General features: G+C 33.5%; 2 protein-coding genes across 3 annotated transcripts; one reads left to right on the top strand and one right to left on the bottom strand.

Annotated features, from left to right (window-relative positions):
* Positions 1-2,725: 2,725 nt before the first annotated feature.
* Positions 2,726-3,688, top strand: LOC131051585 (probable glutathione S-transferase). Its single transcript, XM_057986165.2, has 2 exons — positions 2,726-3,132; positions 3,277-3,688. Exons 1-2 carry the CDS (start codon positions 2,824-2,826, stop codon positions 3,643-3,645), a joined length of 678 nt encoding a protein of 225 aa, XP_057842148.2. The 5' UTR covers positions 2,726-2,823; the 3' UTR covers positions 3,646-3,688.
* Positions 3,689-12,463: 8,775 nt separating this feature from the next.
* Positions 12,464-13,752, bottom strand: LOC131051537 (glutathione S-transferase U19). 2 transcript variants are annotated; one of them, XM_059208803.1, is made up of 3 exons: positions 13,709-13,752; positions 13,234-13,597; positions 12,464-13,086 (listed from the first exon to the last, which is right to left on the bottom strand). In XM_059208803.1, exons 2-3 carry the CDS (start codon positions 13,540-13,542, stop codon positions 12,718-12,720), a joined length of 678 nt encoding a protein of 225 aa, XP_059064786.1. In that variant the 5' UTR covers positions 13,543-13,597; positions 13,709-13,752; the 3' UTR covers positions 12,464-12,717. The 2 variants fall into 2 exon arrangements, with proteins under 2 accessions (XP_059064786.1, XP_059064787.1); XM_059208804.1 differs by having other exon boundaries at positions 13,234-13,575; positions 13,709-13,747.
* Between the last annotated feature and the right edge of the window lie 1,282 nt (positions 13,753-15,034).

The following is a 15,034-nucleotide window of genomic DNA, read 5'->3' as shown; positions in this document are numbered from 1 at the left end:
TGACGAAGTCATCCATAATACCAACAAGGTTATCCAGTACCCCATAGATAACATTGAATGCATCATAGAGCCTTCCTGATGCCCTTCATTAACTCTTTGTTTGAGGACAAACGTGTAGGTCTAAGACGATAGTGTGACACACTAGATTCCCATACATACATAGAATATACTTCCACATAGATGCACAAAATGACAAATATGTGTTCTAGATACAATAAAATTAAGTAAATACACAACAAAAAGTTGAAAATGACTATAGAAATGTAAAAGAATAAATGAGAAAGAAAAAGGGAAGGAATATCTCACAACTGATCCACGATTAAAGCCTCCACCAATGTGCTCCTCACCAACCAAACCTACACACAAGCAAGAAGGAAAAATGTTTAGGCTATTGTTTAGAGGTCTACCATAGTTAGACCCCTTCTTTGGTGTTTCCACGTCCACGAATAGCCAAGATAGATTGATAGATGAAATGATAATGGTAATATAAAGTAAAATATGATACAAATATGCTAATGGAGATAACAAAGAAGAGAGAAGAAGAAATCCCCTTCCACACTGAAAAGCAAGAGCTCTCTATGTGAAGAATATGAAGTACCAAGTACACCTTAAAACACAAGGATAATGAGAGCCTCCAGCATAAAGGAGAGTCAATAATTTTGGAAAGTATCTTTATAAAGCTATAAAGCTTCAATGACATGAGTAAAGAGCAAGGAGAATGATCTTGTAGCTAGAGAGTTGAAAATGTGTTGCTAAGAAGCTAAAATGAACCCTAGGAGGGAAGATATGCATGTTGAGAGAAAAAATGACTTCAGTGGTTGTTGAGAGGGGTGTTACGAACTCTTCCAACCGCTAGCATAGTGCTCAAATGACCACCTACAAACTGTAGATTCATGGATGTTAGTGCAACACACAGACATCATTGTGATGCTTTGGTGTCCATGATTCGTACAGTCAATGAGGTTGGAGAAAAGGCCAAAATAGTGGGTGATGGAGCAAGCCATGCAGATAAAAGGACAAAGACGTGAAGAAGGCCTCCATTAAGCATAAAGCATAGGTGCTTATGTAGCATGAAATCGCACGGGGTACAATTTACAACACTACAAGTGAGTATATTAGGTAAATATCTCCCTCCATTGATTTTTTAAAATTAACATAGCTAGCTTTTATCTTGGAAATCCAAGTGTTATGATGATTGGTAGACTTGAACTTCTAGACAATGCCAATTTAGCCAAGTTTATTTCTTATGCAATAGAATTTGGTACTAAACAATAAATGGTGGCTTAGAACATCCTTGTGTGGCTAGAAAAATCATCTAAATCTTGTTGGAAGAAGACATAATTAAGATGAATTACAATATTTTGATTTGAGTTCTAAATAATTCAAGCCCTCATGAACCTTCTTAGAGTTTGACATATTTTGTGGAGTAGATTCTTTAACTTTTACAAAACTTTGATTCTACATCTTTTCAAGAATGAAACATTCATATAGATTATTTGACCTAATGGGCCTATAATATTGATTGTGTTTGGAATGTCACAAATTGGGAGCCCTTGTCTTCGACTCAATCTTTGTAGTTTCTATGGATCCATCACGATGATTTAGTGTAATAACTTTGATCCCTTTTTATTGGGATCTTGTTTTTAGTTGGTTATATAGATTCCTTTATTTTCTTGAGGTGGCTAGCTTATGGAAAACCTTCTTAGATTTTTATCCTCTCAAATTTGGTGATAGTTTTTCAAATTTGAAAATAATACTATAATTTTTATGGCTACTTAAGATACATATTTTATTGGCAAATAGAATAATTAGGAGGTATTTGAGAATATGGTAACAAAAAATATACAATTCAATTCCTCCTAATCACACACAATTCTCCAATTGAATAAATTATGTATAATGAGGAAGAAGTATGCTTCACTGTTCAAATTATATCCTCTTAAAGCATACACTTCATTGTAACTATCTAGTAATTTGATTCATTTATGTGTAGTTTAAACTACCTACACTTTAATATTCCAATTAAAACTCATTACACCAACAAACTCCTAACACAATCAATCTTATACCTAGATTAATCATGTATATAATTCAATTTATTTATCACTTAAATGATTAATTAGATTTCATTGAACAAAATCTAATAATTTAAATACTAATGTACATTGTCAATATAAACATAAGCATATAAAATATAACTTATTTTTTTATTAAATAGTAATGTTAACATAATATTATAACATAAATGTTCATGCATGGTTTCTTTCATGTAATTACATGGTTTGAATCCTTTAATAGTAGAAAAACAATGTTGGCAACGTTCACGGTATATCGACTCTGTTTTCCACTAGGAATTATGGTGGCGTAGGCGCTTATTACCGAATATGATCTGACTCCTCACTGCTTCGCATTCCGCTGACGTGTGCCCTTCGACTGCAGATTGACTTTGACCAAGCCCTTCGACTGCATGGTAAGAAAAATAAAACTTGTGCATTTTATGTTCTTTAGCACATTATGGATTTGACCCGCTTTCCTTTCAACAGGCTAGAGTTTACTCCTCTTGCGTAAGGGCCTATGCCAGCACAACGACATGCGCCAGCAGTATTGAGGAATCGGGCCTCGAACTCTCATGAAGCTTCTCCGACTTGCCTCTATATATATATCTTCGTACACTCCCTGCGATTCATTATAAGATCAACTAGATAAACGTTAAGGGTTTTGAACTTTTAGTTTTGTTTGTGATTATCTACAGCTGTTTAAAATTTAGTTCTGTGTGAGATTATCCACGGCTGTGGGAATTTTTAGTTTTTGGGCGTGCTTGAGATGGAGCAAGTGAAGGTAATCACCACATTGGTTAGTCACTTTGGCGTGCGCGTTTTGATTGGTCTGGAAGAAAAAGGCGTGAAATATGAATGCCAAGAAGAGGACCTGCTAACGAAGAAGAGCGACCTCCTCCTAGAATTGAATCCTGTGCACAAGAAAGTACCAGTCCTCATCCACAATGGCAAGCCTATATGCGAATCTCTTGTAATTCTTCAGTACATTGACGAGACTTGGGATTCCAAGAAGCTTTTACCCTCTGACCCATATGACCGTGCCCTTGCCCGCTTCTGGGCCGATTTCGCAGATAAGGTAAGGGATTCCCTTGTTATACTTGGTACAAACATTTATGTCTTTTAAAACATTTTTAAGCGGTTATGATTTTGGTGGGGTTATTTAAAATGCTATCATCTGTTCATGAGATCATTTTCTAGAAACAATCTTCTGTGGTTGCAGTTTTATGACCCGGGATCTCGTATAGTGAAGTCAAAAGGTGAGGCTCAGGAGCAGGCCAAGCGTGACATGTTGGAGAGACTTCAACTTTTAGAAGGTGCATTGAGAGAGATGTCGGCAGGGGGAACCCTACCATTCTTCAGTGGAAAGGATTTTGGGTTCTTAGATATTGCCTTCATTCCCTATGCTTCTCGGTTCCATTCTTATGAAATTATTGGGAATTTCAAGATACCGTTTGAGACTGAATATCCGTTGCTAAATGCGTGGATAAAGAGATGTATGGAGAGGGACAGTGTAAAGAAAGTCCTTCCCTCTCCTGATCAGGTTTTGGAGTTTTCATTACAAGTTAGAAGGAATTTTTTGGTCAATTGAATTGTTTATTCAGTTGTAAGCATCAGCATGTGGGTATACGTTACAGTAGTCTGTGCTCTGTAATGGATGAGCAATATGTTGTAAATGCTGTAAATTATATGTTGTTCATGTTAGTTCTTGTATTGCAGTAATAGAATAAAAGAAATAAAAGAATGAATGAAATTTAATCATCAAAGAAAAATCAAATGTCTTCATTATTTAATGAGTAAATTTTCTGAAAGATAGTTAGTGAAAGAAGTAAAAGTTAATGCTGCATACTAATAATGAGGATTGGATGTGTAATTTTGCGAATGATATATAATTGGGAAAGCTCTAAGTTAATATTGTGGTGCTTCTGAAATCAAAATTGCTGATCTCCTATTAGAGCTACATTAATCTTTGGTATTAAGATAATATCCATGGCAGAAAATGTCAGCCACTAAACTACCAAGTACCTTTTGGGACTAATATAAGGGACGCCGTGGATGAATTCATGATTGATAAAGTAAAGCTCTTTTATTTGATGTTTTTTACATCTATGGGTGTTGTTTTAAACTTAAAACACAACTAATTTGGTGGAATTTCTGAGGCATGCTCAGCTTCATCTACCTTAACTAGGGTGAAAATCCTACCAGTTACAGCTAGAGTGTATTTGATATCTGAAGTATAGCTTACAACATCTTTTGACTTTTGACTTTTGACTTTGCCTCAAATGGTTAATTTACTGGTCATAAGTCTTTCACTAGACATAATTGAACCTTGCACCTTATGAGTATTCTATATGTTGTTTGGCCTATAACCAAGCATGAGGGATAATTAATGAAAAAATTAGGGTTACGATAATGGACAGGGTATAACTTAGCTGTGTGACCTCGTTTCTTCAATGTCCCTTTTATCTTCAGGGATCCAGGGCTCCAAGGAGGCCCCTCTTGGTTTTACGGACCCATGGTTGTGGAGGGTTGACCTTATCAAGTACGAAAATTGGCCGACAATTTAATCATGGACCTTTGTTTGATTCTTAGCTTTACATTCATTAGTAGCAAAATAATCTTCGAGGGTTGAAGGAGTGGTTTAGAGTACCACCACCCTAAACAAAGAGGGAGTTACAGTTTTTAACCATTACTTCTGGCATGAGATATTAGTTCATATTAGAACAACTTAAAAGTGTTACACTCTGAATTGACTGATATTTTCTAGGTTTAATATGTTGTTTAAGGTGTGTGGTCACACTAAGAATACACTTCTAGACTTAAAAGAGTTAAACACTGAAAGTTAACTAACATTCTCTAAACTTAATATATTGCTTAGTGTGTGTGATTTAAGACTAGCTGATTGAATTAGTAAAATAGTCTTAAGCATGTACTTATAAAAGATAGAGAAAAGTAACATTCAGATATGGATGTTTTGACATCTATTTGAATGTGCAAGAAGTTCATGAAGTGCTCAGGAAGGCAGTGGTCCTCTATGAATCAGCAAGGAGATAGTGGGTTGAGGAAGCGATTACATACTCCTACGACGTTTTTCTTAAAACAATGATTTTTACTAGTTCAAAGGCTATGTTTTGCTTTATTTTAATGCATGTTTGTGCTCTCAAATTGCTGTTATAATTCTCCTTATAAACGTTTGCAATTAATAAAAGTAAGTGGAGATATTAGGAACTGTTTTTTGCACGTTTTGCATTATAATCAGCAACTAAATCTGTCAAAATGTGTCCAGACTATTAAAAACGAGTGTTGATGAGACAAATAGTGGTTTATCCACATTGTGCACGGATCCGTTGTTATTAATAAAATTTATGTTTTCGTGTTCTTTGGGTCCTCTTTAAGTTCATAAACAACAAGGTGACAAGATTGACGTTTTAAATTTGATCTTTTTTGGGATTATTTTAAAGAAAATTAATTCTCATTTTGAAAGATATTTAAAGTTAGGCCATTTTTATTATGATTGAATTTATTTAAAAAATTATTGTTTATTTTTAAAGTCTTTTTCTACTATTTTAGTATAATTATTTATTTATTTATATATGTGTCTAGATAAAATAATATTGTGTAGCATTCAAAATTTGATTACTGGGAGAAACTTGTATGTGAGATTGAGAGAGGACTGCGAATTCTTTGGTTAAATTTTTTAAATTTCCTTGTGAACAAAGTATTTACAGGACTATCATATATATAAAATTTAATTCTATATAATGGTGAAGTTGTGGTGGTATGAAATTGTAAAGAAAGATTCAAATTTTATGATGGTTTAAGAAGATTATTATGATGGCATAAAATTGTAAAGAAAGATTCAAATTTTATGGCACTGTTTTGAGGAGATTATTATGATGGTTTATGGATTTTATTATAATTTTGCTTGAGGATATTTTGATTGTTTGTGAATATTACTTTTATCCTTTAATGTATCCCCTTTTCTCCCTATTTTTATATAGCCATTCAAGATTCATAAATATTGTGAAAATCTTTGGTTTTATGTGTTTTTTATATATTTATATTTGTTTCATGAAAAATATTTTATTGAGTTTCCTTGCTAGGAGGTGTGATTTAGAAAAAATCCCCCAGGTTTGTGAGGAGAACATTTCAAGAAACTCATTTTGTTGATCATGTCATGATCATTGTTTCTTTATTGTTTATATTATTCTTATTATTCTTCATCTTTTTAGCCTTGAAAATTTCAAGAATAATTATAATAAAGATTAAAATTTTAAATATTTTTTATTTTGATGATTATGTCATTCACAATATACATATATAAGATTGACTTATTATATTTTTTAACATAACATTGTTTATTAATTAGAAGTCTATTAATTTGTGGGGATAATCTAAAAGGTCAAAGTATGAAAAAAATTATAACATAGAATGAAAAGACAACCTTATATCATTATTCATTTCAAAAAACTTCAAAAATCTAGACTTTTCATTTTGTAATATTCAAACCTCTATTATCTAAATTTTAAAATAAATATTAAAATCTGATTTTTTTTCGATGCTCATCTAATAAGGTAAAAATTATTAAAGTTTAAACTTCTAATATCTAAGTTTTGCAATATATAATAATTTATTTTTCATTTATTGGCTCATTTTTGTTTCATATAAATGTTTCTGATTAGGATAAAATAGGTTGTGATGGCACCCCAGAATCCATACAACCAGAAATCTGCCAACAAGAAATGAGCTAGACTACTCAGCAGCGAACACCAGGTTTTAAAAGGACTTGAAACCTTCTGGACTTACGACCGTCCAGAGCCCAAACCCAAAGTCATCACAAACCAACATCAACAAACTAGTACATCCACCTGCAATCGAACACTAGCCAAACTTACACACAAGACATTACAACATAGGATGGCATAAACATATGATCTAAATCAGTAGACACTAGACCAGAAAATACAAGGAACAAGGGTTTTAGCAAGAACCCTCAACCAACAAGAAGGGTTTTCCTAGGCTCCCATAACCTGTAATAGAAGATCTTGGCCACAAAAGACCACACAAATAATACCTAACCAAAATCAAACAATGGCCAACCTGGGCCCTTGAAAACTGCTAGCAACCAGCCAGTCCCAGAAAATAACTAGAAAACATAAGGTTTTTCTAGGCTCCCTCAACCTTGAAAGTGGGTTTTACAAGGCTCCCACAACCTTCTAAGGCCTATAAAACTACAACACTACCTATATGTACAATCTATCCAAGAGGGTTTTTACAGGCTCCCACAACCAGCAAACCATTATGGGACATAGTGAGAAGACTATGAACTTGGAACCATCTTTGAAGAACACCATGAGGGTTAAGACCAGTTCCCTCAACCCGCAACATGAACTGTAACAACCCACATGCTCCTCTACACCTACTCTCCACCTCAATAAGAGAAAGGGCCATCACAATAGGACAAGAAGGAACACAGGTCAACATGAAAGTGGATTTTACAAGGTTTCCCACAACCTGTTGAGGCTCAAAAAAAAAACATCTTGTCCTGAAAGCGCAATCTGGCCAAGAGGGTTTTTATAGACTCCCACAACTAGAAAACTATTCTAGGAAATAGGAGTAAAACCGTAAACCCAAAAGCATATGCAAAGAAAACCATGAGGGTTTTGGCCGGAACCCTCAACCATCAATGCGATCAGTAACCACCACAAAACTCTCCCACACCTACCCTCCACCTCAATAGGAAAAGAAAGAGAGCAATTCGACTACCTTGACAACTTAAACTCAGCTTAGAACCAATGCCACTACTCGACCTCCATAGGAGAGAAAAAAACCTCATACAGTTTTCCATGAGAATTGAGAAGAAGAGCATAAAAAACCCTCACCGAGGAATAAACCAAGAGAGAATAGAGGGTCCACACCAAAAAAACAATGAACAAAAGCACCAGGCTATCCAAAATAGCCAAATTACCCACAAGAGTGGAAGCCCCACAAAAATTGAGCAAAACAAAACCCATAGCAGACCAACCATAGAAATAGAAACCCCCAACCCCAAAAGACTGGGACTTCCATCTCCAAAGTTGCAGAGCATTTTGCTCACTCACAAAGCTAAGAGCACCCACCAACACAGTCACACCTTCCTGTAATCAGACATTGCCTTGCCTCCAACACACAAAAAAAAATTGCAGTCCCCAACCCTTGCCAAGGAGATTAGGGGAAAATTGGAGGAAGAGATCAACTCCTTCCCCACCACACTTAGTCCAGAACTTCAGAAAACTGCAACCAAAAGAATAATCAATGCGAGGGCAAAAAAAAAAGAACAAGTTGAAAGGAAAAGACCTTCTTCCAGCCCATCTACATCATTTTCCTCATCCTCTTCACTCGAGTCTTCACCCACAAAAACCCTAGCTTGTATGTTCCCAATAGCTCACTCGTCCTACCCATCCTCTTCAAAATGGGCATAATAGTTGGAGTTTGTTTGATATAAATGTTAAGGATATAAATATTCATTATTAATAGAAGGTATTTTATGATTTATGTTGTAGATAAGTTATATTTAAAATAAGTATATGATATTCTAATTATAAATATAATTTCTAATTCAACTACTGGAATTCCACATGGGGCCTTTACTGGCTAGGCAATATTATATCATGTGCATTCATATTGGGGAGTTTAATATCCCAAAAATAAGGATACAATATATTTGTTATCGATGAAAATGGGGGAGATTTTAATTTGGGCTATGAAAAAAGCAATATTTGGTGAAAATAGGGGGGCTTTTAATTCAGCCTATGTATTGGGAAGGGGTGACAAAAAAGGAGTTTATGGCAATATTTTTTTAAAATAGGCGGATTATTTAGTATGCTATGAACACATGTGCTATTTATCCAAGACCTCTATTTATTAAGTTAATTGTAATTCTTTATTTTTTTTTTATCTTTTGATCAATCGATCCTTGATCATTTGATCAAGAGGATTTTTGTGTATTCAATTTGAATGAATAAAGGTTCATGTGTTTTAACAATTTTTGTTACTGTAATGGAAAATTTTCTATGTGTCTCTTTTATTTATCTTCAATTGGTATCATAGCTTGAAAGATCATGTCTACTGGGTTAAATCACTAAAGAGAAGCAAATCATAAGTTTGAAGCTTCTACTTGAAACAGATTGTTGGTTTTGTTTGCAGGTTAGAGCAACAAAGAATACAACAATATAAAGGTTGAGAACATCATTTTTGTTAAGAGAACAACTTAAATTTGGAAGATTGATGATATTGTGATTGCAGAAGGCTATTTGAAAAAGAGATTAGTGGTCATTTATCAACCAAAGGAGATTGATATGAAGAATCCCGGACAAGAAGTCACGCAAATTAAAAGGGTGAAGTATTTTCAAAGCCTTTAAGAGTTGTGGACAAGAAATAAATGGATATTGTTGCCACTATTAAAAAGGAGATCCAATCCTTAGGAGAAGCTTGAAGGAGTTAGAAACTCATTGCTATTGTAGAAAGAATGAATTTCCAATCTTCATGATAATAAGTGAAGTTGACTCTCAAAGGAGGAGATCAAATATTCTAAAAGAAATAAGTTGCAGAGTTGGATTGAAGCCACCTGTGAAAATGGTGAATCCCTCAAGTTGTCAGGAAGCCAAATTAAAGCCTAAAAAATGTCATGATGTTTTTTTAAAAAGCATTGAAGCCCTTTATAAGAGAAGAGAAAGCATGAAACCTTGAAGGAGTCGAACAAAAAAATTGTGAAAGTAAGATCACCGCATAATGTATTGTGGTAGGAGAAAATCTCATTGAAGTCAGAAGAAGGAATAATGGGTTTAGTGTTGAATCCATTAGTTGAAATTATAGGGAAGTTTATTGGAACAATTATTTCTTCCACATTGCAAGAAATACTATAGTTTTGCAAATTTTATATAGAAACTCTAAAAATAAAATTTTCTAATTGGAGCCTTACCTATTCCTTTTTTGAGTCATCCTACAATGAATACAATACCTCTATTTATTGAGGCAATTGTAATGCTTTATTTATCTTTGATCTTTTGACTAGTTGATCATTGATCATGTGATCACGAAGATTTTTTTGTATTTAATTTGAATGTATAAATATTCATGTGTGTTAACAATTTGTGTTATTTCTATTGAGAAATTTTCATGTCCATTTATTTTCTTCAATTGAATGTTTTTACATCAAATTGACAAGGGGCAATATTATCTATTATGGTGAATGGTCTTTGAAAATTTAATGCAATCTATTGGTTGCAATTTTGGAAGGAAGGACAATGAATAGGTGTTTTACTGATGCGTTAAATACAACTTGTACATAAAAGTATCATGTTAGGGAGATCATTCCTATTGTTTGTAGAGAATCTGGTGTGACATTTTATAGATTGAAGAATGCCAAAAGTTAAAAAATAATCTTCATAGGATTGTATAAATGTAAGGTGTATTAAAAGGTGCATGTGGACTCTAGTGTAGGGCTCTAAATTTCAAAATTTACTTAGTAAGTTATTTTTTTTCTTCCATTTTCTTCCTGAATTATTTATGTACAAGGTCTATGAAGGGAGGGATTTCTTGTTGGCTTGGTAATCTTATGAATTATGAAATTAATTGTATGCAATTTTGAAAGTTGATCTTCAATTATGGTGGTCATATGGATGAATAAAGTGTGATTTTTATTGGTTAATGTGAATATAAGTTATTGAAGGCCTTAGTATTATTTCAAATTTGCATCACATTGATAGTATTAAAAAGAAAGGAAAGTATAATAATGGAAAATTAGGGTTAGGGTGAAATGAATGATAATAAAACCATTAAATTACATAATTAAATATTACATTAAATAGGAGAGGAATCTAATAGGTCTAGCCTTGCAAGACAAAGATTCTAGGCTTCGTTGAGAGGGGATTTCTCCTCCTTAAGTTGAATTGAATAATAATGTTGAATATTAGTGCAAAATAGGTGATTATTGAAGATATCAGGTAGAAACAATGAGCTATAGATGTCGTATGGAGACACCAATCTAGATCTAGCCAAAAGTAGATGTCATAGATCTATTCCCAAAATTTCAGCCTGATTTTTCAACACTAGGTAGTATCAATTTGACATCATCCTTTGAATTTCTCACCTCTAAAAGTTGAACCTGTTCATCTCTATGAATTATGTCGATCCTCTCGAACACATCTCTGTACCTATTTCCTGCACATAGAAAGAAAAGGGAAATTGTAGGGAATTGGGTTTTTCCTACATCAAACTTCAATTTAAGATTTAACCTTGAATGAAATAATGCAAATACTAAAATAAATATTGAATAGATATACCTTCAATCTACAATTGTTGATGATGATGCTTTTCTCTTTAAATGTAATCACAACTGTTGTATGAAATGGCAAGAACATGGAAAAACCCTATTCACACACACATGCTTGCCCTAAAAATATATTCTAAGAGTTGTAGCCAATAAAAGCTACAACATACCAATAGTTGTTCATGAAACTTTAACAAAAAATACATGAAACCATATGGTTGAAGATAACATGAGAAGTAGTCCATCCAGTGAATGAGCATTACATATAAAATTTGAAGAACTTCTGAAGTTGTCTGGAATATTGAACTCATCAATTTGAGAGAGACCTAGAATTCATAGTTGTCAGATATCACAAATTCTATTACTTTTAAACTATCTTCTAAGAGATGGTTATGGTTATCATAAACATTAAATTTTTTCAGTAACTTGAAAATGTATTCTATAATTTGAAATGCTTCTCATTTTGATCAATTTGTTCTATCTAACAAAGTACACTAACATGTATTTTTTTAGTTTCAATGATAAATTACACATGCACAAATGAACATGTAATAGTACATTTGAAAATTTTGACTTTTAGTATTTATGTATTATATTTAATTGTCAAGTAACATGCACCACACCATGATACTATTGGTACACACATGCCCCCTAACTCGTATTACAATTGCAAGATCCAACCTCTAAATTCTGAGACATGTTCATTTACCTGTCATGAATATTGATTCATGAGAAATCCCAAGAGATTCATTTTTCATGGTTATTGATTCATTTACACTTGTTATACTAAGATGATAGTCATTGGAATAAAACATCAATATTTACTCATTCTAATATTATTTCACTCAAAATTATATCATTCCATTAAATTTTTTGTAAAACTAAGATCACATAATTTGTTGACCCATTTACATAGTTTAAAAACATCTTACAAAATAATAAAAAGTAAATAAATAATAAGAAAATTCATTTAAAATGATTATGACTTTCATATAATTAATAATAATATGAAATCCAATAATAAAATTTCATATTAACTTCTAACATCATTTATTAAACATCATTTAATATAGATATATACCAACACACCTCATTCTCTATTACATAGATCTATCCTACCAACACACCTCATTCTCTATTACATAAATTTATCCTTCAAAACACATGCATCGTTCGATAATGAAATCGAACAATCCAATTCTGAATTCTTCAACTTATTACCTATAGTTCATTGCTCAACAATAAATTGAGCCCTACCATTGAGCTCTATTGAACATTTTGTATATCTATTACGAAGGATATACTCACCTAATGAATACCCACATTTGCAGGCTTAACAATTGAACAGGCAATCTAGTCACCCAAAATCCTCTTCCTCATTTGCATTGCATATTCCAAAACCTTATCCGGAGAGGGAAGGGCTTTCTTGACACTGTCCCTCTCCATACATTTCTTAACCCACGCATCAAGCAACGGATACTCACTCTCCAACGGTATCTTGAAATTCCTACCAGATTCATAAGTATGAAACCATGAAGCAAAGGGAATGAATGCAATATCGAGGAACCCAAAATCCTTTCCACCGAAGAAAGCCAGGGATCCCCCTGCTAACATCTCTTCAAATGTGCCTTCTAAAAGTTGAAAGCTTTCCAACAAGTCACGCTTGGCCTGCTCTTGAGCCTCGCCTTTAGACTTAATTATACGAGCTCCCGCGTCATAAAACTACAGCCACACAAGATTTTTGTTTAAAATTCCTTCAATGAAATGGGTAAGCTAATATTATAAATAAGCCATCCCAAACTTACAATAGTTAAAAATGCATTAAATTAATTAATTGCTTGTACTAACTATAACAGGGGAATGGCTTACCTTCTTATCTGTGAAATCTGCCCAGAAGCGGGCAAGGGCACGATCATATGGCTTGGAGGGTAGAAATTGCATGGAACCCCAAGCCTCATCAATGTACTGAAGAATTATAAGAGACTCGCATACAGGTCGACCATTGTGGATGAGAACAGGGATTTTCTTGTGCACGGGATTCATTTGAAGGAGGAGTTCACTCTTATTGGAGAGCACCTCTTCTTGATATTCATATTTCACACCTTTCTCCTCCAGACCAATCAAAACACGCATTCCAAAGGGACTGATCCATGTGTTGAGTACCTTCACCTGATCCATCGCGAGCACACCCAAAACCCAAAACCAGCACAACTGTAGATAATTTCACACAAAACTGATTTGGACAATAATAGATAATCACACACAAATACCAAAAGCTGAAACGCGAAACCCAAAGTTCAAATACCTGTAGACAAATTATTCACAGCACCTAAACTTCAAATACCTGTTGATAATCAAACGCAGATCCCAAACTTCCAGCACCTTTTGATGATCTTATTATCAAAAGGCGGAGAGGGTACAAAGATTTATATAAGAAAACTCATGTCGGTAAACTTTAGAGGGTATCGATTCTTTGTCATTCGCTCGATTTCCAGAAAGTTCTTGAGTGTGCGGTGAAGTGTATCACATGGACAACCATAAAGACAGAGATGTAGGTAAGCTGGAGAAGCCCCTAGTGCTGCTACAGCTAGCCGTTGTGCTGACGTATGCTCTTACGTAAGATGAGCAATAATGAATTGTCTTTGAATAAATAAAATATATAAATTGATTTTGTAGAGTAGATATTGACTTGTTCAATTATAAAGATTTTTATTAGAATACATGTTTAGTTTTATCGTAATAATGAGGTATTGTGTGAGTTTAAGATTAAATTTCCAACTATATACTCAAGAGATTCCATTTAAAGCATTTTTAGTGAAAGAGTTGATGGTCAATCATTCTACAAGAAATCATGCTTGGATGGAACATGTGATTATTATGACAACTTGCAATATTTTCCAATTTGTATGCGTATAGAAAATACAAATATAATCGAAAATGAACAAGGAAGTTTTGGCAAATATAAGTGAATTGTGTATAGTATAATTTAGATGGTAAATAAGTAAAAAGTATGATTTGTTGAGTGAAAATATAGAAGCATATCTATTTATCTTCTTTTTTAGAAAATATAGATTATGAGGCTCTTGTGATTTTGAATGTGGTGGAGCGTAGTTCGGTTCTTAGCTAGACAAGGATTATTTGTGAATCGGATTATCAAGTGGTAGTGACTTTATTGAATGAACAACAGTTAGATGATGTTAGTTGGTCCTTAGCTATGGTAATTAGACAAATTCTTTGGTTGTGTGGTTGCTTCAAATCTATTACTTTTAGTCACATTCCTAGGGAGTGGAATGGAACTTTACTAATTGTTTGGCCAAATGGGCTTCTAATCATGTGCAAGGTTAGAGTATAGTGGATAGGGGGCAATTATCTCCAGAGTTGTCTCATTCATTGGATCACTTAGTGGAAACTAACAAGGTTGTGTAATGACCCTTTTCTTTGGTGGGTGAGTTGCCCTTCTTACTTTGTATCTCTTTCTTTGATTGAAAATTACATCTCTTTTAGTTTATGAATGACATACCCATAGATATTAATGTTTACACTTGCAATTCAATTTGGAAGGACATATTTTCTCATGGTATCACCATTTTAGGTGTAGGATCTATAGAAAACTATGCACTACAACTAGTAAATGAGGTATAATTATAGTATTAAAACTATATTTGGATTG

Source organism: Cryptomeria japonica, chromosome 7, assembly GCF_030272615.1.
Source record: "Cryptomeria japonica chromosome 7, Sugi_1.0, whole genome shotgun sequence".
Taxonomy (NCBI): domain Eukaryota; kingdom Viridiplantae; phylum Streptophyta; class Pinopsida; order Cupressales; family Cupressaceae; genus Cryptomeria; species Cryptomeria japonica.
This window is presented reverse-complemented; position numbering and strand designations above follow the sequence as displayed.

Excerpts from the sequence above, each read along its gene's own strand:
- LOC131051585 (XM_057986165.2), top strand. The coding sequence starts at position 2,824 with ATGGAGCAAGTGAAGGTAATCACCACATTGGTTAGTCACTTTGGCGTG. Across the intron at positions 3,133-3,276 it reads GGGCCGATTTCGCAGATAAG|TTTTATGACCCGGGATCTCG; the intron begins GTAAGGGATTCC and ends CTGTGGTTGCAG.
- LOC131051537 (XM_059208803.1), bottom strand. The coding sequence starts at position 13,542 with ATGGATCAGGTGAAGGTACTCAACACATGGATCAGTCCCTTTGGAATG. Across the intron at positions 13,087-13,233 it reads CAGATTTCACAGATAAGAAG|TTTTATGACGCGGGAGCTCG; the intron begins GTAAGCCATTCC and ends GTGTGGCTGTAG.